The sequence below is a fragment of the Sinocyclocheilus anshuiensis genome, unplaced genomic scaffold (assembly GCF_001515605.1).
Source record: "Sinocyclocheilus anshuiensis isolate Anshui unplaced genomic scaffold, SAMN03320099.WGS_v1.1 scaffold159, whole genome shotgun sequence".
NCBI classification, from domain to species: domain Eukaryota; kingdom Metazoa; phylum Chordata; class Actinopteri; order Cypriniformes; family Cyprinidae; genus Sinocyclocheilus; species Sinocyclocheilus anshuiensis.
Window position 1 is genome coordinate 670795 of NW_015549567.1, and position 23241 is coordinate 694035.

General features: G+C 40.1%; 2 protein-coding genes and 1 long non-coding RNA gene across 4 annotated transcripts in view; 1 reads left to right on the forward strand and 2 right to left on the reverse strand.

Annotated features, from left to right (window-relative positions):
- Positions 1–909: 909 nt before the first annotated feature.
- LOC107657285 (sex hormone-binding globulin-like) lies at positions 910–5587 on the reverse strand. The gene is made up of 9 exons (XM_016445324.1): positions 5506–5587; positions 5319–5409; positions 3751–3842; positions 3414–3603; positions 2772–2933; positions 2496–2655; positions 2281–2417; positions 1327–1513; positions 910–1164 (listed from the first exon to the last, which is right to left on the reverse strand). Exons 2-9 carry the CDS (start codon positions 5397–5399, stop codon positions 1007–1009), a joined length of 1167 nt encoding a protein of 388 aa, XP_016300810.1. The 5' UTR covers positions 5400–5409; positions 5506–5587; the 3' UTR covers positions 910–1006.
- A 2374-nt stretch (positions 5588–7961) lies between these two features.
- LOC107657284 (zinc finger and BTB domain-containing protein 38-like) lies at positions 7962–20880 on the reverse strand. Of its 2 annotated transcripts, XM_016445323.1 has the most exons (3): positions 20631–20879; positions 16088–16635; positions 7962–16057 (listed from the first exon to the last, which is right to left on the reverse strand). In XM_016445323.1, the coding sequence occupies exons 2-3, from the start codon at positions 16268–16270 to the stop codon at positions 11561–11563; spliced, it is 4680 nt and encodes a 1559-aa protein (XP_016300809.1). In that variant the 5' UTR covers positions 16271–16635; positions 20631–20879; the 3' UTR covers positions 7962–11560. The 2 variants fall into 2 exon arrangements, with proteins under 2 accessions (XP_016300809.1, XP_016300808.1); XM_016445322.1 differs by having other exon boundaries at positions 7962–16635; positions 20631–20880.
- Positions 18699–23241, forward strand: part of LOC107657287 (uncharacterized) — an 8446-nt gene continuing 3903 nt past the window's right edge. Inside the window, exons 1-2 of the long non-coding RNA XR_001630668.1 lie at positions 18699–18732; positions 22590–22740. This is a non-coding gene — a long non-coding RNA (uncharacterized LOC107657287). The remainder of the gene's footprint in view (positions 18733–22589; positions 22741–23241) is intronic.

Genomic DNA, 23241 nt, shown 5'->3' on the forward strand with positions numbered 1-23241 from the left:
TATATATATATATACACTGAACAAAATTATAGTTCAGTGTATATATATATATATATATATATACACTATTGTGTATAGATGTGTTGCACTGCGTGAGGCAAATGGTGGTCACACCAGATACTGACTGGTTTTCGGACCACCCCGGACCCCCCAATACAGTAAAACTGCACATTTTAGAGTGGCCTTTTATTGTGGCCAGCGTAAGGCACACCTGTGCAATAATCATGCTGTCTAATCAGCATCTTGATATGCCACACCTGTGAGGTGGATGGATTATCTCGGCAAAGGAGAAGTGCTCACTAACACAGATTTAGCCAGATTTGTGAACAATATTTGAGAGAAATAGGCCTTTTGTGTACATAGAAAAAGTCTTAGATCTTTGAGTTCAGCTCATGAAAAATGGGGGCAAAAACAAAAGTGTTGCGTTTATCATTTTGTTCAGTATATATATACATACACACACACACACACACAGTCAAATTTAATTTATTTATAGATTTTTTCTTATTACTGTCATAAACTTAAGTCTTCAAATATGAACTTCCATGTATATATGGAAATATGATGCATTATCAGACTAACCCGTAATTAATGAATTAATTTGTTTATTTGGTTTATTTATTTTACATGACCTGCACATTTTTTGTATTTTCTTCATGGAGTATACAATTTTGAAACAGCAATGAAACAAAGAATCTTTTATTGATCTTGATTTATTTTGTTGACTAAAAGATGTTCATTGAAAAACATTCCCTTTTAAATGCATTTGTACAAAAGGGATTTACCTTTTTCAATCATTAATGTACTGGAAAGATGTGCCATTTAATTTCAAATGTATTTTATTGCTCAATGGAACATAACAGCCCATCAGTACATTTTTGGAGGTTTTGGGTCAACTGAACATTGAGCTTTTTTAAATAGGCCTACCTATGACAGATATAAGATGTGTGGAACATGAAGAGAATCTTAGAGATTAGCCCGCCAGGATTAATGCCTTGTATCTCTATTAAGTGAGTTCATTCATTGCTTCTGTAGGACAGCTGTGAGATGATACTGCTGTGTGTTTGTACAATGCCCAATCAAGATCAATGACCTGGCCTTGGATAAGGATTTTCTCCAGACACCCACGCAGGTAATGTGTATTTTTTGCCTCCTCACTGTCACCTGAAAAAAAAAGGGTTCGATGTGAAATATAAGGATTTGTTTAATACAAAAAATATTGTCTACTTGACAGATACAAGCGAAACATTGAGAATTTAACACAGAACAGAATGGAGGAGTACTTGAGCACGGAAATTCTTGCTTACTTCCACCACGCAAATTTACCTGGCATTCCCCCAAAAGTCAGTAGCATCCCATTTTTCCACATGGAGAAAAAGTCCAGACTTTCTGTTTCAAGCTCTGGTTTGCTGTTTACCACAAGTGAATGTTTCAGTATGGTGAAAGTAAGTGTTGCATGTTCATAAGGAGGGGCAACACTTTCCGATCCCTCTTTCAGGCCCAACTGCACCTCCTGTTACAGTGCAGATTAATGGGTAACACTTCACAATAGGGTCCCATTAGTTAATGCATTAACCAAACTTTACTTATGTAGAGCAAAGTATTTGTTATAGTATTTATTAAAGGAATAAATCATCCAAAAATGAAAATTTTGTCATCATTTACTCACCCTCATGTCGTTCCAAATTTGTATAAGTGTCCTTCTTATGTTGAACACAAAAGAAGATATTTTGAAGAATCAGAAACAGTTGGTGGTCCCCAATGACTTCCATAGTAAGGATGCCAAAAAAATGCCATTGAAGTCAATGGGGACCATCAACTGTTTGATTACCAACATTCGTCAAAATCTTCTTTTATGTTCGACATAAGAAAGAAACTCATACAGGTTTGGAACAACATGAGGGGTAAGTAAATGATGATAAAAATAATTTTTGTTCATTTTAGTTCATAAAAATACAACTGTTCTCAGGACTATTAAATAATATTAACAGGTACTCTTTTTGAATTATAAAGTATTAGTAAATGTTTGACGTTAACTAAGATTAATAAGTCCTTAATTTTTCATTATTAGTTCATGTTAAGTAATATAATGTTAACAAATGGAACCTTATTGTAAAGTTTGACCAATAAATGTTATGAAAGATTGCTCGTAATAGAACTGTGTACTTTTAAACAAACAATCTCTAGTTTTCTTTGTAATAATCATTAGTGGGGTCATCATTTAAATGTCAATAGCATTTAATTAATGATAGGAATTTTTTTTTTTTACTGTGTACATACCTTGACATCTTTATTCCCTTCTAACTCTCTCAAAACATACTCAAATCCTGTGCTTTGGAGACTCAACGTTGTCCCAGTCCAGGATCCGAAGATCTCGACTGTGATACCGGCCTCTTCCGTCTTAAGTCCAGGAAGATCTGCCGTGATATGTGCATGGAAGAATAACGTCATCTAATCTGTGATGCAAGTTTAAACATACATGATTCTTCGCTCACCAGATGTATTAAACATAGCCACTCCAGTTCCTGGAAAATAGCTCCCTTTCTTGATCTCAGAGAAGCAGGGCAAGGGTTCCCATGTTGAGTCTGCATCCCAGGGGGTGCTGAGATTTAGCCAATGCCCTCCTCTTATACAAGCATCCATTTCTGGCTCAAACTGAGAAATAAAATAAAGAAAAGGACATTTTATGTGGTCAGTCATTGCTGTCAGTGATAATTTGTTATTTTTCACTTTTCAGTTAAAATATTAATGGAAAATACAAGTAAACATACTGGATGGAAGAGCTTTTGTTTGTCCACCAGCATGCCACCAAGAGCAAGACGTATCTTTCCTGTTAATTCATCTTCTGCCAGTTTAGAATGAAGACCGACTATAAGCTCTACATTGTTGTTTACCTCTAGCACCACAAATTTGCCCTCACTGCGCACCTCCAGCTGTCCAAAACCAACAAAGAATCCTTGGAAGATTTATCACTTCATCAATAAATCCCAAATCACATTTCATCAATAAATCCTGTGAATTTTTTTTATTATGGTTTCCACAAAAGTAATAAGCAATAATAATATAAAGAAATGTTTCTTGGGCACCAAATCAGCATATTAGAATGATTTGTGACACTGAAGTTTTCATGTGACACTGAAGACTGGAATAATCACAGGAAATTAAATGTTAAAATATATTCAAATAGAAAATAATTATTTTGAATTGTAATAATATTACATTATATTGTAATATTCACTGATCACATAAATGTAGCCTTGGTGAGCATAAGAGACTTCTTTCAAAAACATTTTAAAAAATCTTAAAGACCTCAAACTTTTAAACTGGTGTATATAGTATATATACAAAGGGTTGTTGCTTTAAATTGCTTCAGAGAAATCAGTAGAGATTTAGACAAGATAAACAATATTTACCAAGTGCCAGGCCCCATCATTGAGTTTTCGACCTCCTTTTACGCTCACTAAGATGTCTGCTTTCCCAATCTGCATTTCAGGTATGCCATCACGCAGTGAAAGCACAAACCAGTCCTGTCCTTCTTTGGTGTCTCCATAAAAGACGGCCCCCTCTGGGTCAAGGGTCCGAAACTCAAAGAAAGATCTAATGCTGTAAGTGCGAGGTAAGACATCTCACCTTCAAATCTGCCACTATGATGTTCTGTATGTTTGAATTACATTACACGATGAGCAACTACTGCAGTTGAGCGCCAAGAAATTGAGATTTACAAAGTGAAGCGGAATCGAGTCAACTCACCTTGTGATGTCAGAGAGATTTGCGCTCGTCTGCATTAAGGGAGTCCATTTGGACCGTCTGTGTGCGAGATTGATGACTCCCTTGCCAGATATCTGTCTCAGTCATCCCAAATATCAGAGAACGGTTTTGACATCACACAACAAAAATCATACAGCAGCCAAGCATGCTCAGATTACATTGAGACATATCTCCCGCACTCTCGCTAAAGGCTAGGTAAACACAGGCATCTGCGATATCCCAGACAAGCCGCCAGTGTAAATACTGCTGCCCCGGGCAAGTGTGGAACCAGGGTTCAGCGAATTCAGAGTCGAATACGCTAACCGTGCAACGACTTTGTCAGCTAAAGTTGCTGGAAGCCAGCCATTTAGCTCAAAATATACAATGCGTGCTGTAGTCTTCTGTAATATGTTTTGAAATGTAGAATTTGGACATGTTAGCAGATGCATGAACTGCTATTCCAAAATGATTTCATTTATCATGGCAATACTGGTTCAGGATTTTTTTTTTAAATAAAAAAATATAATTAAAGAAAGAGCTTAGATGTTTTTCATAAACTGTATACATTAACTACATACACTATATGTGTGTGTGTGTGTGTGTGTGTGTGTGTGTGTGTGTGTGTGTGTAAGTCTATTTTCTATCATTACTTAAAATTTAAAAAAACAAATACGTAAGAAAAATCCATCAAACTGAAGATTTTCATCAATAAATCCCAAATCACATTTCATCAATAAATCCTGTGAAAAAAATGTATTATGGTTTCCACAAAAGTAATAAGCAATACAACTGTTTTAAACATTGATAATATAAAGAAATGTTTCTTGGGCACCAAAATGTAATCTTTTAAATTTTATACATATATGGCAAAAAGAAAATTAAAGGAATAATAAAAAACTACAGTTTTACAAAAAAAAAATACATGTAAATCCAATTTTTAGTTTATGTGATAGCAAACAAAAACTTAGGCATTGTACAACATTGTCTATTAAATACCTAATCAATGAAGTTGAAGCTTGAATATTTTTATCTTTAATATTTCCATTACATTATCCAAGTTAGCTTACAAATTTGGAATTTAATTAAAATGGAAAATTCTTTTTTGTAACTGGAGTTTCACAAAATATTAAAAAGAGGGGGCAATACAGTCTTTTAAAAGGCAAAGCAAGTATATTTCCTTTGGCATTACATGAACTCATTTTATGTCAAAGTTAAGCTTATTTAATAAATCTATTTTTTATAATATTACCAGAAGTCATTTTTAAGTGTAAAGAAGGTGAAGTGGATCAAGCAAGAAAGCCTCAGTACACTTATTAGAATCTTCATTCATATCTGTGCTTTCAGCTTTAGCCTTTACCTTTTAATTTCTTTTTTTTTTTATTTAATTCCTTTTAATTACCTGTTGATTCAGTTGCATGGTAACAATTGCCTCTGCAGTTTTACGCTTGCAAATTATATTTAACATAGTAAAGAGCACTAGTTTCTCAACATAATTTCCTAGTAACAAACCTTTTTGATTATATTATATCTTTTATATCTTCAGACCTGTCTTTTAGAGATCTTATACTCACCTGTTCACCTGACACTCTCCTGCACAGCAGAATCAGGTATGGGCCTAACAGTAGTATGACCACTTCCTTTAGATAGTTCATTCTCTTTTAACTCCAGAGGTTAGAACAAGAGTAGAAACAAGAGGGAATGGAATCAGGACATAAGCTAGAGGACTTTTGTTTAGCCTACTGCCATCAGACTACCTACCTCTCTCTCTCTTTCGCTGAGAAGTGAGTAAACTCCAGTTTAGCACACAGCTTCCCCATAAGACCAGTGACTAAGGATGTCGACATCACAGCACTGGAAAGTATTGATTTTGGGCTTGTTTGTTTGAGCATTCAGGTCTTTTGTATGCTGATAACCAGTGTACAATTGCATTATTGGCATTCAATTACATGTTTGTGCTATGGTGTTTAATGACTACAAAACATGAAGTGGGTGAAAGTAGGGAACAAAATGGAAAAAAATAAATGACTGAATGGTTGTACACTGTAAGAAAAAAAATGCAAAAATTACTTTTAGGAACATAATACTGATATATAGCCTTTAGGGATAGATAAGATAAAAAAAAAAATTTTGACTTATGTTAAAGGTACAATTTTGCATATTTTTTCTGACAGTTTACTCCTAAAAAAAGTACAGAACATAAAAAAAAAAAACAGTAGAGCGAGATTTTTGTAAAGTCTTTTATCAAGTGCTGATAATATACATCAAAATTGTCAGAACAATCAAAAGCTAAACATTATCATTTTTTGGCATAAACTGCCTTCTGTAAATGCATTTTCTTAAAGGGGTCATATGATGTTGCTAAAAAGAACATTATTTTGTGTATTTGGTGTAATGTAATGTGTTTATGTGGTTTAAGGTTAAAAAAACACATTATTTTCCACATACTGTACATTATTGTTTCTCCTCTATGCCCCGCCTTTCTGAAACGCATCGATTTTTACAAAGCTCATCGGTCTGAAAAGCGAGGTGTGCTCTGATTGGCCAGCTATCCAGTGCGTTGTGATTGGCCGAATACCTCAAGCGTGTGACGGAAATGTTACGCCCTTACCATATTGTGATGCCTTGTCCCGGCCGGAGTGACGAGACAAAAACATTAAAACCCATTATAAACGAGGCATTTGTTGCATCCAGTGGGGACATAATTACTGATTATAATGACTTGTACTGTCTTTTTACACGTTGCGTTGCGTTGCATCGCGCCGCGTAAACATAAAACCATGTCTGCATTTGTGATCGGAGAAATGACTTTAAATATATAAAATATAAAAACTCTTTAAATATAAAATATGTACTTACAGTCTTGCTTTCACAACGAAACACAGCGTCACACACGGCAGCTAGAGTGAGCGGCAGCGGGCAGGCTTGAGAACGGCGCGGATGGTGGATTCGACGAAGGAGCATCCGGCGGGCTTGCGGCAACCACATGTGACGACCCCGGGCTGGCCTCCGGAACCGGCGGCAACAACAATACTACAGTGAGAATAAAAGTTATGCCTTCTTTCTTTGCGTGAACATTTGGGCGGCGTTATGCAAATCTTCCCACATCGTGACGTAGACATCGTGTTAGAACGAGCCGTTTTAGGTAGGCATGGTTGACTCTTAACTTTTATAAAGAATATATCTTTGGATTTGAGACTTTAGTCTTTGCAACTTTACAGATCTTCTTTATGCACCAAGAGCTTGTAACACTTCAAAGAGAAAGGAAAAATTGAAATCGCATCATATGACCCCTTTAATTAAATGGATATTGTAATTTCTTAGGTTAGTAAAAATAATTTTGAGTGGCAAATGAGGATACATCTTAAAGTTTCTTAGATTTTTAGAGTAACCCATGTGGCTCTCTTTTTTTGCAGTGCATAATTAAGAAAAATTATAGAAAAAATGCTATTTCTATATAATTTATATGCAAATTGTTCTGTTTTTTTTTTCCCCCTGTCCCCATCCTCGACCTGGCAGTTAGTCTGATTACATAACAATTGAACTTTGAAAGGTAACTCATGTTTGTTCGTCCAGTACAGTGAAACCTTGATGTATGACTAGTGAGACGTAGGTGTTTTTTGTTTTTTGTTTTTAACTTGGAATGCTAAAGTAGAAGTACCAGTCTAGTTTGGTATATTTCAGACTAAAACTAACAATTACTATGAACAGTGGTCAAATTAGATGCTGAAAAGTGCTACCATTTTGTTTAATTATTTGAAAGGTGAACATCATTGTTTGTGTGACCCTTGGTTGACTTTCCAAATTCCATGCCCAGTGCCAAAGAGCAGGAAAACTTGGCCATAGCCTACATCCCACAATCTGTATATGATCCCACTGTCAGAAATAATGTAGTAAAATTATACCTTTAGCTTGTCAATGGGACAGTGCCTACTCATAAAAGGCACATATTAGTAGCTACAAGATACAAAGGGTAGCATTTTTTTCTAACAGTGTGAACAATCTAGTTATTTTGCTTTAAACATTCTGTATTATGTTGTCCCATAATTTCCCAAATTCACATTTGAGAAAACAAAAACACTTTAATTTACTGACGCTTTTTGAAATTCAGAGCTCTTTTCTGCAACACTTCTATGTATTTTTTTTTTATTCAAATGATGTCGAAACTGTGCCAGCACTGCATATTAATGATGAATTCAAAGATATTTTGCACATCATCAGGTTAATACTTTATTTGTATGGTTGTAGCGTGGACAGAGGGAGTAAAGAGAACAGGAGCAAAGAAATTAACTGTTGATTGTACACTTGAATCGGCAATGTGTGCCAACAAACCTTTGTATTAAATGGTCACAAAGTCAACAAGACACAAATAAAGTTTCAAACATTTCACTTCTTTGAAACTGCCCAAATATAATGTGGACCTCTAAAACAATGGCACATATGGCATATAACATTGTCACAAAATACCAGACAATTTAGTCACATGCCTACAACTATGACCAAGTGCAGAACATATGCAGCTGGTAGATTTGAGTCACTTTGATTGACAAGTGAAGCCTCCAAAGGGTCCTTGTTCTGGGGACGATGCTAATTTTTTTTTTTGTAGTTCTGGTATTGTTCAAAACCAAATGTACTGGACAGATCTGTGATTATTTCTCTACATATGTCCCCAAAAAACTTAATTTCTAAAAGTCGTTTTTATAGGTCTGTGCAAATATTCAGTAGTCTATCCAGATGCTGACTGATAAATATATATTTTTTAAAGTAGGACTAGTAGTAGTAGTAGCCCACACAGTCACAAGTGACCTCTTTCAAGCATACTATCCACTGAATTTCATTGAATGTCTGCTGATGGATGAAACCGAAAACATGAGAACATAACTCATAACTCATTATGTTGTTCCTCAAAGCAGTTCTTAAATAGAATGTTTTATAGAAAATGGTATGACAACTTTGTCTTTGTAAGGTGCGCTCAGATTATGTGCATATTCTTATTAGCTTATTTAAATAAAAATGCAAAGGCATCTTGTATGTAAACATCAGAATTTTAGATTTAGTCATTTTAAACCAGTTACAGATTCAGAATTGAACAATTGATACTCGGGCCAATATTTAAACCCAATCAGACTTAAATAGTCAATGGAGACAAAACATTTTTTTTACAAAGCCAATGTTATTAGTTCTCTAAAAATAATTGTCAGATTTTTACGTGAACCTCTCAACAACATGTTTGTTACTGTTTTTACATTCGTTTACACAAATTTAACATTTACTTTTCTTTTTTTTTTACCAATCACTGGTACAAGTGGTTGACGCAATTTATTCATTTATACATTTCTAGAATTCATGTAAAAATGTTGTCATGGTGGAGGAAATACAGCAAAAATGAGAGGTCCAAAATCAAACACAAGTTTGTTGGTAGCTATCAAGGGAGATAGACCTTGTTTTGCTTTTCCTTTACCACCACACACCCTTTCTCTCTCTCTCACACACACTTTTACAATGCAAACAAAAGGCTTGTACTCATACCCGAGTGAAGCTACATTATCCACAACCATTCATTGCATTGTGTTTTACCCTCAGGAAATGAACAGTGCTGCGGCCACATTGCACAGTTTCACACTTACTTCAAAGGGAGAAGGTAAAATATTGAGAATAGACAGGGAGAGGGAGTTGGAGATAGAAGGTGGTGTTTGAAAAGCTTTCGTAATGCTTGGGGAAAAGAAATAAGGCAACATAGGAGTTTGTCTTTTTGGTTTTAGATTTGAAATTTTGATATTGAAGGGTTAATAAAAAGAAGCCCAAAAGGTCTTGTGAGGACATGCCTCAAGAGAAAAAAGCAGGAGAAAATTAAGAACCACATATGGAGGAAAATTGAGTTTTGTGACAACACCAGAAGATATTGAAGAAGCAGTTGTTTGCTCATGCGTTGTGGTTATATTGAATCCAACTTCCTTGACATGTCCCTAAGACTACTGTATATATATATTTATATATGAATACCTCATAGCGGTTCAATATTACATGTTATTTTTCAAGTCAGCGTACAGAAATTATCTACCATACCTCATGACTAAATTACATTCATATTTTTGTGCACTTGAATGAGCTTCAAGTACAAGCCTTTTCTCACTACCAAAAAAGGGAAAAATATGTAAATCAAACAAATAATATAGTGGGGAAAAAAACAAGAAAGTACAAGGGAGAGCTTAAGCCACTCCAGTGCTATAAGTCCCATAGTGCAGGCCCTGCAGGGGCGTCAGGACTGACTGACGTCCTGTCCCTCTCTTTTCTCTGCTGCGGAGAGAGAATCTGCTAACCAAAAGAAATGGTGGCTTGCTTGTAGTAGATTGTTTTTCTAAAACTAACATTCACGGCTACTGTCTCTTACTAGTGTACGGTTCTCTCTGTCTTTATAAAGGAAGCTCCATTTATGCTAACGCACTGCCCAGCTGTGCTTTTCTCCACTTTCCTCCCATTTTTGCTCACGCTCTCACTCTGTATCATTGTCTGTTTGTCTCACTTGGTTTCTCCCTCTCTGTTGTGTCTTAAATTCAGTCAAGTGAATGGAGTGTCTTTGGTGGACACCAGGGGGCAGTGGGGAGGAGAAGGCCACAAACATGAAGTCGACTAGAACGTATGTTGTTGGAAGAGATGAAACAGTTGGCAGGAGTACTGGAAGTACACAGACTTATTTCATAAATGATTAATACCAACATCCTACAAACCAAACTATGCGAAACACAATCTGTCTCTAGACATAACACGCTCAAATGTAGAGTGGATTCTACATCACCATACATTTGATCTTGTCATGATGATCCTGGTTAGTGAAGGCATCACGTAATAATATGTTTAATCCATATGACATGTAGCTACACCATCAAGTTGCTATGCTATGACTTACGAAAGAAGAACTTCATCTATGTTTTCTATTTACTGACCTATTAAGATTATAACCACTTTCCAGGAATGGTGTTTTTATGTGAACGTCCATGGAACTGACTAAGGCTGATGCAGCACAAATGATTTTAAGTGTGCATGCCTACACCCCCAACACACCCCACAAATACACTTACACAAACCTGCAGGCACACATAAAGCCAAAATACTGAAAAACACATGACTGGAGTACTGATGTTGTAAGATATGACACTATGAGCTACCCCAAAGTCTCCATGCATTACCTCTATACAAAATCGCACACTGTACAGACTCATGCATGCACACACACGCACGCACGCACACACGCAAAATTGCTGCTGCATCTTCCCTGTGTGTTGAGTATGTTGAGCCTCTTCAGGCATACCATTTTGCTTTCAATGATAAGCCACCCTTGTATTACTATAAGCAGTATAATTAACACAACTATTATTATCATTATTGTTGTTATACTGTCCTTATTATGGGAAGCAGACAAAATTCATTTAGCAAAACACATATCCTGTTAGCTGTTATTGTTCATGTGTTATCCCTAATGTCAATTGATTTTGAGAGGACAGATATCCAAGCTCTAACAACACTACAGAAGAGGCAAAGAAGTGGTGTGTTGGAGGTGCATCTTGGCAGTGCCTGAAGGGGGTGTTATATCTATTGTTCTTCACCCCCTTATATCCTTTCCTCTTGTCGTCAAGACACCTCTCCATCTTTCCACCACGTTTGATTTCTAGGTATGCCTATGCATTTACTGCTTTACAAAAGAGAAGTAAGAGCTGTGCAAGAGTGTTCAGTTAACAAACAGAAAAACATAACTTCCACCCTTAATGGCCTCCTCTGCTCTTTTACAGATATTCCCTTGCTGCCATTGTGTACTCACTTATGGGTTGTCCTGCTTTGTGCTACTGCTGCCACCACTGTTGTATAGACTGGGGTTCACTACTAAAGGATGGGGCACTGTGCCTGTTAAAGGGGCAGCAGCAGCAGCGTAATTGAAAAAAGGCAAGAAGGGTAAGGTCTCTTTGTCCCCTGATGCCATCATATTTAGAGCCATTGGAAAGGCAGCAAGGTTATAGGGGTATGGCAGTAGCTGTGGGCCATACAGTAGGTGATAGGGGTCAGGGTAAAAGGTGGAGTCAGAGTGGGGTACCATCTTCCCAAGTGGCGGAAAGGGTAGGGGTCCAGCAGGGTAAGACATCAGGATTTGCTCCTCCTGTTTCTTACCAGAGCAGTACCCTCCAGGTATGACCAAGGGAAGAGTAAGCTCCTGGACAGGGTAGCCTGAGCCTCTGTGGTGTTCTGTTGGAGTGACAGAGGTGTGGTCGTTTGATTCAGGCTCTGCTGTGGGCACTTGAGTATGTAGCAGGTTGTGGGACGGAGTATCGCTCATCCCAGCTGAATTTGCTGGCAACATAAGACCCTGTTTTTCTGTATTGTGCCTTCCTCTGTGTGTTTGGCTTTGCTTCAGCTGTGGCCGTAATTGTAGGTCCAAGGGTCCTGGAGAGTGACAAGGTGACTTTGAATACCTTTGAGAAGATCCTTTTGGAGTGGTTTGAATGACAGAGCATGTAGGAGATGGTATAGGACTGAGTGGTTCCTCTTTGGGTACTAGCAACAACACCTCTTCATTACAAGACTGTTCCTTTGAGATGTTGGATGGATGTTTATTCTGTTGATTAAGCTCCTTCTTTTTTGCCAGTATTGTTGGCATGGATAAGTCTTGGGCTTGGCTGCTGGATTGAGGAAAGGTTCTTAAATCCTGAGCATCTTGTAAATTACTGAAATCTTCATGTGGAATATTGTCACCTTCTCTAAACACATAACCTCTGCCTGTTTTTAGTGATATGGGTCCAGATGGAGTTGTTTCTATTCTAATCTGAGGCTCTGTCAGCATTTGAGAAACTTGGATTTGCCTGTCGCTTGGCGTTGGGCTTCTTTTCTGCTGATCTAGTGTGTCTAAATTCCGTTTCTCTGGTGTCCTGTAGTCTAGGCACTCTGCACCATTCATTACAAGTACACTAGGGAGGTTAGGAGAGATGACGTTAAACCTTTCTAAAGTGGGGCTGTGCATATCTTGGGAAAACTGTGCACACAGTGGACTGTGGACTTTGTCATTGGCTGCCACTTTGGGGCTTTCACAATTTCTGACTCTTTGGTGTTCTTCCATCTTCTCACCCAGTTGGTTGTCAATGATTTGACAGTCTGGTTTAGAGTAATATATGACAGACACGGGCTGTACTTGCTCACAGTTGGTGTCTAAACCTTTGCTTGATGTAGTCTCCACTGCAGTTGTTGTGTAACTAGGCAAATCTTGCTTTTCCTGAGTGTCTTCAACCTCGGTTGAACTGAACTCGTGTCGCTTGAGGTGGCAGTTAAGTGCAGCAGAGGTTTTGCAGACTTTATCGCATTGTGAGCATGTATATCTGATTAAAGGCCTCCTGCCCAAGCGAACTGGGCTGCCTTTCTCTATGGAATGTCCATCCACTCCATTCTCATCCACTTTCATTTCCACCTCATTTCTTGATGACTGGGAAGTGAAGAAAGTAGGGGCAGACAGGGGCTTGGTTTTGGGATGCTGAGTCCTCTGATGTTCCTCTAGTTTGGATTGTGAGGGGAATGGAGCTCTGCAAAGCATGCACACAAACTCAAATAGATGTGTCAACTCATGTTTGTCTCGTTTCCTTGTGCTGGAGAACCAGCGCCCACATGTTCCACACTCAGAAGCCTGATCTTCTGACCATCGTTGTTTGATGATAGAGGATGCTGTGTTTTGAGAATTGATTGTAGCCTGCGAAACAGACAAAGGGAGAGGAAAATCAGGCTTTCCATGTGTTCCCTTTTCTTTTTCCTTCTGTTCTGTTTTTGAAGTGACAGGACAATTGTGTGACATTTCTTTGACTTCAGTTTTCTGTGGCTCACTAACTTCTTTCTGCTCTTTCTTTATTTTCTGTCTCCTCTCCTCTCCCTCATCTGCCTCTTCACCATCGATTTCTTTATTCAGATTTTTCATGAGTCTCTCAGCTCTCCTCATAGGCCTCAGGGATCGTTTGTAGTGCAATTTGCGCTTCCAGGCTTTAGCCCCTTGCATATGAAGGGCCTTTCGCTTGGGTTTGTAAGAATAGTAAGGCCTCCATAGGTTGTCCTCCACATCATGGTCATTTCTGTCCTCCCTGACCTCCTGCCGGAAGAAGTATTTCCTCACCTTGCCTTTTAGTTTAGGGTTTTTCCATTTGGACTCCCCCTCCTTTCCTTCCTGACTGGAGTTACGGTGTTTACGTTGGTGGTGATTGGTGTGCCGCTGCTCTCTCTGGTCCTCCTGTGAGAGGTTACTCTTTTTGGGTTTGTTGCGTGTAGGGCTTTTGTCTCTCCTCAGATCTGTTTCAGAGATGCTCCGTTTGACAATCGCCTCCTCCCCTATGCGCACAGTAATCTGACAAAGTGGGCCGCTGCCTTTGACTTCTGATCCCACCGCTAAAGGTATTGTCTTACTTGACTCTGTTTTATTGTGAACTTTTCGTCCCTTGTGAAGTTTCTCTGTTGGCTGTCTGATTTTTGAGGCCTCTGCATCTTCACTGACAGCGTCCCAGTCCCTGTATGCCTCAGAGTGCTCTCTCTGGCTATGTTTTTTAATCTGTTTTTGACCTGTTTTTGCCATTAGATGATTTTTTTGACTTCTTTTTCTCTCCTCAGAATCCATCTTGTTTCTGTGAACAATGACAGAGGAAGAAACTGCAGCACTGTGCATGATGACCGAGGGTTTGCTGTGTGCAAATGCAATGACTGAAGAGACAGCATCTTCTGGGCACTTTGGAGTTTTGCTTTTGCCACTGTTGCTACCTGACTGCCATAAATCTGACCCCTCTGTCTCTCTTGCTTCTACTGCCATGTCTGTTTGAGGAGAAACTAGTTTTTTACCCTGCTCAACACCCACCCTGATGGGGAATCGTTCAGGCTCAGTCTTGATGTCTGTGGTTTGAAGATCTTTCAGGAAAGACTCCAATTTCTTTGTTTCCAGAGGTTGTGGAAGGCTGCTGTCTATAGACAAAGGCAGGGTAACTGATGAATCAGAAGTGAGTAGTCCATCAGCCATTGGCTGACTGTATGTTTTGTAAGGTCGTTTTAGAGATCGCATGGGCAGCAGGCGGTACAGTTTAAGGGCATTGACCTTCTGCTTGTAGCCACCATTGACTGTTTTTTCACTTGAGATCAAACCAGGATTGATACCATGGAATGCCTTTTGGTGTGTTTTAAGGTTGTAGTAAGTAGGAAATGCCTCCCAGCAAAAGATGCACTGGTAGCGCCTTTCACCTGTGTGCCACACCTCATGTTTGGTGCGGTACTCAGCCAGAGCAAAAACCTTGTCACAGTAGTGACAGGGGTACTTCCGCCGCCATGAATGCACATTAGAGTGTCGCTTCAGGCTGGACAAAGTCATGTAAGAGCGTTCGCACACAGAGCAAAAGTAAATGATATGTCCATCCACCACTTTTACAAAGTGATCCTCTTCCCCCAGGGCATCCCTGCAAGTCAGTGTTCCAGCATGACGGGCGTGAAGGTCTCGCACTTTCTTTATGGGTCGGCCAGGCCTTGTTCCTTGTCCAAGCTGTTCTGGCTCTGCAGCCTCATCTGCTCTTTCCCCCTCCACTTCACCCTCCTCCAGGAGCTCATCTTTGGGTGGCACTGGAAAAGCTGGCAGCCCTTGCCTGCAGGTGGCCTCATGGGATTGCAGTCTTTTATTATGGATGAAGGCTTTGCCACAGTGGCGGCAGCTGAGTACTCGTCCCCCCCGATGGAGACGCATGTGGACAGTGAGGGACGAGGCAGTGCTGAACAGACGGTGGCACACCCCACACAGTAGTTCTGGCTTCGGCACTGCCCTAAAGGAGTCATGGAAAGATGGCGTGGGGATAGTCAAGGGGGAGGAAGTTAGAGAGAGAGACGAGGGCGAAGGAGGAGGAGGAGGTGTTGATGAGGACGAGTGAGGGTTTATGCTAGGGAGAGGAAGGCTCAGTTCAACATGGAGGCTGTTTGCCTTGCGTTTTTTGCCTTTTGAACTCTCGGGATCCTTCACACCTTGGTCCTGATAGGCTCTCGCACTGAGGTTGAAAAGGATGTGTGCTGTTTCTGTTGTCGAATGCTCTTTGTACCCATTATTGACACTAACCCCAGCAGTCTCTTTTGAATAGTCAATTTTGTTAGAGTGTTGTAAGGGAGATGTTGGGTATCTGGAGCCACTACCATCAACAGAAAAGGACAGAGATGACTTGCAGTTCTTACTGACTGGGGCAGTTAGATCGACAGGGAGGGAAGAGGAAGTGCATGGCAGGCGGTCAGTTTTTGATGACTTTTTTGATAACTGTTTGTCTCTGAATGCTTCCCCCATCCATGCTGTGCCATCTGAACAATTTCTGTCATGGACGTCAGTGGAGGAAGTGGGGTGGGATGAGGAGCAGTGCTTCTGTGCAGAAAAGCTAGGCAGTCCAGCACTAAGGGGAAAACTGAGAGATATCCTCGTAGTTTTGGCACCATCCACCTCCTCCGTGCCCTCTCCCATCCTGTCTCCTCTCATGTGTTTATTTCGGTGTTTCATTGGATCCTTGTAGAAGTCCTCTGAGATGCTCTCCGAGGCTATAGTTGGCCTAAAACAGAGAACACTAGACAGTCAAAGGATGTGTCTGTAGTCCAACAAGGTCCAGGAAAATGCTTTACAGAGTGTCTGTTCTAGCTATATCTTCAGTGCAAAAGTTGACAGTTGAAGGATGGTAGAAAACAGAAGTGTCAAATCAAGAATACGGCAGTTCCTGGAGGTCAAGCCCAGAGACAACAACTCCTAGATGTAGGTAACATTGGAGGATGAGGATTGCCATGCATTGCACATTCAGCTCCAAGAATGCAGTGCAGGTGTGGAGAGGGTCCCAGCTATCCTCTCCCGACACCATGACCCCGCTCTTAATCCTGCAAAAAAACAAAACAAAAGATAGTTCAATTATTCTGTTTGAATCACAGGAAACATTGTAGATTTTAGACAACCACAAACGAAAGAATGTATTAGTATTATACTGACAAGAAAGGCACATGACAAAAAGTGTGCATTGTGTGGTGGCAAATCAGCATACTAGACTACCTATAAAATACAAGCTTGCACAAAATAAGCAATGCATTATGGTTATTATACACAGGCAACTTAGTCAGACAAGGTTGGTTGCAGTCATCTTAGTTTCTGAATTTGGCATGACAAAATCTGAAAATGTGGAAAGAATCTCAGCAATCAACCCCACTGAGTCACAGCAATCCCTTCACCTAATTGAACACTGCTAAAATTTAATTAAGATTTTCCCAACAGAGTGTTATTTATAGTCAACGTGCTCCAAATTAGCCTAGACTGAAAAGGTACCAAAATATAGATGGCCTTTTGAACCGAAGCATCATGTATTCCTGATGCAGATTTTTTAATATATGTATAAATATTTATTTTTACTATATATAATTTAAAGCAAAAGACCATGTGACGAGTACTGTCATGGAGTTTTCTTTAGCAGTCTGAGAATGAATAGTCTAGTCTTGCTGTGTTCATAAACCCTCTTTAGTTGCTTATTTAATGATCATCTTGTTTACTTAACCTATTTTACCAAAATATACCATAGATTTTGGTGAGCATTCTTAGTTATCGCTAATGATGCGACACCAGAGAAAATCCCCAGTCATGGTTTTCTAAAGCGCAGGCAGGCAGGCCTCTGTAAAATTCCACAAGCAGCCCTGAATGCACTGAAACTAGGTCAGCACTGTTATTGCAGAGAGAGAAAGAGAGGAGGAGGGAGAGCAATGGAGAGAGAGAGAGACAGAGAGAGGTGGGGAAGAAAGCAAGATTCAGGCCTGGAGACAGGAACAGCCACAAACACACACTTACACATGCACAGAAACACACACACACACACTGACACTCACACACACAGGCAGTCAACAAGCTGCATGCACACGCACACACACTCTCAACACGCAAACACATTTGCAGGCATGCAGGCACATATGAACTGGTCTGTCTGTAAACAAGTGGCTTGACAGCTAGCGTTACCCAGCATACCACAAATGCAGCTGCTGAGAGTCTGCAAAGGATGTATACCAGAAGACCTGTATAATAATAGATGTTACGTAAGAGTACATTTAGACAGGAAGAGTTGAATATTATTTAAACCTGTCCAGCACTTGTTGTGGCTGTGTCTGCTAAGTCATGAAACAAGGCCTAAGAATGACAGTTTTACATGGCGTTCGCATAGTAATGGACAAACACATCTGTCACCCTCTCATTTTCTCTCTACGTCTGTCCCTATTTATCTCTCCCTCTCACCCTCCTTTTCTCTTCGCATATGATGCGCACACTGCCTCTCAACAAACAGTCCCTGGCGCAAGAGGCTGGCCAAGCGTGACAGGGCCTTTGCCTCCCCCCTCTGACTGCCCCTCTACTTAAACATGCGATCGACTGAAAGAGTTAGAGCTGAAGTATTAAGGTGTTGCATCTTGCACAATAAAACATTGTTTATAAAGTCTATTTAAATAAAGGTTAACAAATCGACTTTATCCTAAATGTAGGAAATTAAAAACGAGCGTCAGAACCACGTCATCAGCCGGAACATGAAATACATGCTAGTCATGCAGATTACGATTTTCAATTTAAGCACATGAGAAAACTTGTTTTATAATACGGTCACCGGCGGATTAGGAACCGAGAAGAGTCTCGGAAGAAGCTGAGTAATGGGCTAAAGGTCTTGCGTTTAACTGTGTCACTGAAACAGACCATGCACTGAATGGCAGTGGAAAAGGGTAATGAGTGAAGGCCGCCTGTTTCCGTGTGGCCGTGACGGGGCCCACCAGGGTGAGGCAGACTGTGAAAAGGGGGCTGTCGCTAGATACTGAACTCTGCACAACCTCCTGCCAAAAACATGGTGGAGCCAGCCAGAGGAGAGATGAGGGGTAGGGAAACGAGCGAAAAGGAGGAGTGGGCTGTTTTGGAAGCAGTTGGGAGATGGAGCCGGATGGTCCGAGGTTGGGTTCATGGTAAGATTTCCTCGCTCCTTGCTTTCCCCTCTGAGCAAGTTATGGTATCTTTGTGATTTGGCATGACGGGCCATGCTCTAGCGAGTCTGCCCGTCTTACACGCTGTGTTCGACATGGTCCGCTGAGTTTAAACTCGACAAGTGATTCCCATAAATCTGTTGCTGTAATAGACCAGTTTCAGTGTTTGCAAACAGTGATGACGGTTTTTTTTGTGGGCGGTGCCTATTTGGTGGCAGAAAATGCCAGTTTTAACGTAGCAGTCTACGGAAGCCATGGAATAAAAGAATAAAAAGGTAATTTTGAGTTTTTATGTCAAAATTCTGACTTTTTTCTTGCAATTCCGAGATTATATCTCACAATTCTGGTAAGAAAAATCAACTCGTCATTCTCTCTTTTCCCCTCGGCTCAGAGTCATGAGTTTATATCCCACACTTCTGGCTTTTTTTCCTCAGAATGGACAAACTCGCAATTGTTGAGTTGTTATAAAGTCCGAAGTAGGAGATATAAACTTGCATTTGCAAGAAAAAAAAAGTCAGAATTGTGAGATAAAATAGGTAAATGTTATGTAAAATGTTATAGGTTTAAATAGTATTTCATGCTTTAACTGTAGGGCTAATACTATATGTCCCCTATGTGAATATTATGTAGACCTATTGTTTAAATCAAATGTATGCTTTAAAAGTAGGGTAATCATAGCTGGTTTCATCCATTGTTCGTCCATTTAAACATCTGCGTTTAGCTTCAAATGGCGTCTTTGATGACAGTATTATATAAAAATTATTTGCATTCAGATTCTGACATCCAAAGGCACAACAAAACATTTTTTCTCTTATTCCATCGATTTTACCCGTTTCCCTCCACTTGTTCCCAGTGTTTTTCTGCCACCACAATGCGCACGCAGCTGCAAGTGACGTAACTGTGACGTCTACTCCAAATTGGTCTATATGAGCAAGGACAATATTCTAAGTAGAGCAAAACTGGAAGAAAATTGCCATCACAGACAGAGTGAGATACTCCGCTAGTGACCTGGCTAAAGCTACTTCCTTTAGATTGTGCCTGAACCTGCTTCTATAATGCTTCAGTTTGGTTAGGAAGGCCAGCAGCACTGCCATGTTTGCATTCTAACTTGATGCCTCTGTCGCTACAGTATGCCAGAAACTTTATGCTGACATGTGCCAGAGTTTGAATAGCAAATATCCCATGCTAGCTGACTTGAACCCTTAAGCAGCGACAGGAAATTCAATTTGATCCTGGCGTATATGCAACTCACTTCTACAAGACCATACAACTTGGCTGCTTGGCTTCTAACGACCTCTGACCCTATGGCCTTGTAGGGGATGTTGATAGCGTACACTTTTTTTAAAGTGCAAGTGCATCTTATAACATCTAATAACATCCACCTTACGCAAAAACGGGTAGATGCCGTTTTTAGGAAAACGACTGGCTCTGTATTCCAAGACGCCGCTTGATCGTTAATTCTAAAAACATGTCCTTCGCTATCGAGATGATTTCGTCAGATGTGAACTTGCCACAACATAAAGTATCCAAATCCAGCAGACCAGAAATTATGATAAGAGAATGCAAAAAAGTCTGAAGCTTTATTCTGATTATACTTTAATCGTGGAGCGACTCTGAAACCAGCCCTGAAAAAGAACTGCGTGGTTCAGCCACAACAGCCAAGGATAAGGGAGACAGGCCTTGATTAGCGCACACACAAACCCACACGCACACTCATTTCTGGTGTCTACACAGAACCAAAACAACATCGATATGATATGAGAGTGGCATAGAAACGCAAGAAGCAGGAAGAGGTGAAGACAGAGAGATAGATCAGAGGAAAAAGTCTCTCCTTCTCACTCCCATTCTCCGCTAGGCAAGCACACAACAAGACAACGTACCTCGAAAAACCTTCTGCTGCATCTCGGCTGCGATGTGTTCTCTCTCTCACTCTCTCACTCTCCCTCCCTCGGTCTGTGTGTCCTGGTCTGCGTGTTCCCGTGTGCGTGTATGAGTGAGAGAGAGAGAGAGAGAGAGAGCACAGGGAAAGACGAGCGCGTGCACACAGGCAGCGCTATGTAGAGGGCAGAAACGACTCTCTCGCACTCTGACTCTCCCCCTCCTTCTGCCGCTCTATCTCTCCTTCCCTCGCCTGCTCTCTCACACTTCAGTTTGCCACTGACACATGATTCTGGACTGTTTTTGCATTTTTTATCTCCCCCAGCCTCGTACCCCTTACTCATCCACACCCACCCCCCAGCCTCATTTTAATTCCAATTCTCTTTTTATTCCAAATTTTGTTGTTCATTAGACACACACTTTCAGCATGCACACTCTCTACTCTACATACACCAAGCCTGATGATAGCAAGGAAGGGAGGGAGAGCCAGAGCGAGTGAGAGGACGCCATTTAAGCAGTTTGTTACGAGCACTGCCAGTCCCCAAAATGGCTGAAAACAAACAGGAGCCATGCCAACAGAAAAAAAGCTTGGCCATAGAGACACGAAGGGAAAGAGATAAAGAGTAGGAGCGGGGAGAAAGAGAGAGACGCCAAACAATACTTGGGTAAAACTCTTTAAATAAGTGAGGTAGCCAAAAGAGAGATCAAAGAGAAGGGCATGGACATGCACTTTGGTTTCCATTTTCTCCTCTCTCCACTTCCCTGACTAAAGAGGAGGACGTTTATGGCAAGAAGTGGTGGAATAGAGGAGTAAACATTGAAGTTTTTGGCCGAGACGGCCTTCTATGACAGATTTGACCTTCTCGCCATTACGTAGAGCAGAGAAATAGCACCTCTGCGTACTTTTTGTCCTGCTCTCGTTTACCGAATCACTCCGTCTGGCATCCTACTTACTCTCAATCTATAGCTACTGAAAAGTTCAGGAACCACCTGTTTTAAAATGGCATTGTGTGTGGAGAACTCTTTAAAATGGTCTGACTTGACATTCAGAAAAAATGTTCCAGCCCAAACGGACTTGCGGAGAGCAGGGCAACAGGATAAGGAAAATGAGAGTTCATACTGAAATTTTTTCTTGCTTTGGTCTTCCTCTTCTGTCCGCTTTTTTCATGCCCAAATTTCTGCCGAACAGCTCATTATACCCCCCATCCTACATTCCTTTCCCCTGTGCCCCTCGGTCCTTCTCTCTATTTTTCCTTTCTCTTTCGCACTCCTTCTTTTTCTTTTCTATTGTATGCCAGCCCACTTGTCTCCATGGGAACTCCGTTTGGAAGGGGTGTTGTTCTTATGATCTCTCCGACTTGTTGGAACTTTTCTCACACTTCTACGTGAGCTTGATTACAGAACTTTCGGTTCACATGTTTGTTTTAAACTGTTTGTTTCTTTTTGGAGTTTATAATAGTTCAGATAACCCATTCAGTAAGGTTTACCAAAAAAGTGATTCTACTTTTTCTTGAGCTGTTTGGGAATTGTAACAAGGATATAAGAAACTCAAAAATGCAAGATATTTCGCCACAGTCAATATTAAGAGCATGGTGCATATGCCAAGATATGTAGACATTAGACAATAGATGTTTTATCTCTCAGTATGGATAAGGAAATTGAGTTGTTGATAAGGAAGTTCGTATGAAGTAGTTGATTTAAGGTACCTTTGGGATAAGATCTTGGTTCAAGTCAAAGTCAGTTTGATAGTAAATGTTCAAGTATTATGCATTAAGCAAAAGTAAATTGATATATTTTATATTATTTAAATAGTATTTTAACTTTAAAAAAACAAAACAGAAGTAGGCCAGACAGAGGTGGTCTTGAATCAGCCATTCAACTCTGTAAACAAGCTTTGTCAAATTCCAAATTATTGTATTTGTCGTTTGATTGCCTCTAATCTTTGTCTGCTGTGAAAATAGGTGGCTGAAATGTTTCCCTGCTCACTGTTGATCAAAGGCCATCTTTAACATGACATATGGATCAGCAGACACTAATGAGAGGGCAGTGGCCAGCTGAATCTCCACAGTAACAAAAGAGGCTGGGACATCTGGAGTCAGCCACAGACTCCTGGTGAGTTTTGGGGAAGAGGGGGCTGTCGAGCGTCCGCCTGTAATGGGAGGACTGGATAACAAATATGGCAGTGGACAAATTAATGAAATGTCTAGTTAACCCTCTGACGTTTCATAGATTTGTTATCAGTCTGAGGACAAATAATCAGTGTTTGCATAAGATTAGCATGACTACCCAGAGCACAGAGAATCTTTTCATATCAAAAACTGCACAGTGAATCAGATTTAAAGTACTTGGTAATACAGGAAAATTTCACACTACATGGAAACCCTTCATGTCACATTTTTTAAAAATTTATACAAATTGAGTGAAAAGGTAAGAAAATAAGAAAATACACACACACACATATATATATATATACACACACACATATATAGCATCCACCTGGATGATGTGATGGCAGCCATAGTCTCATAGCGCTCAGTTGAGCGCAGTCTCAACTGAGACTGCGCTACTGTCAGTCACGGAAGCCTTGCGGATTGCAAAAGCTGATTCCAAATC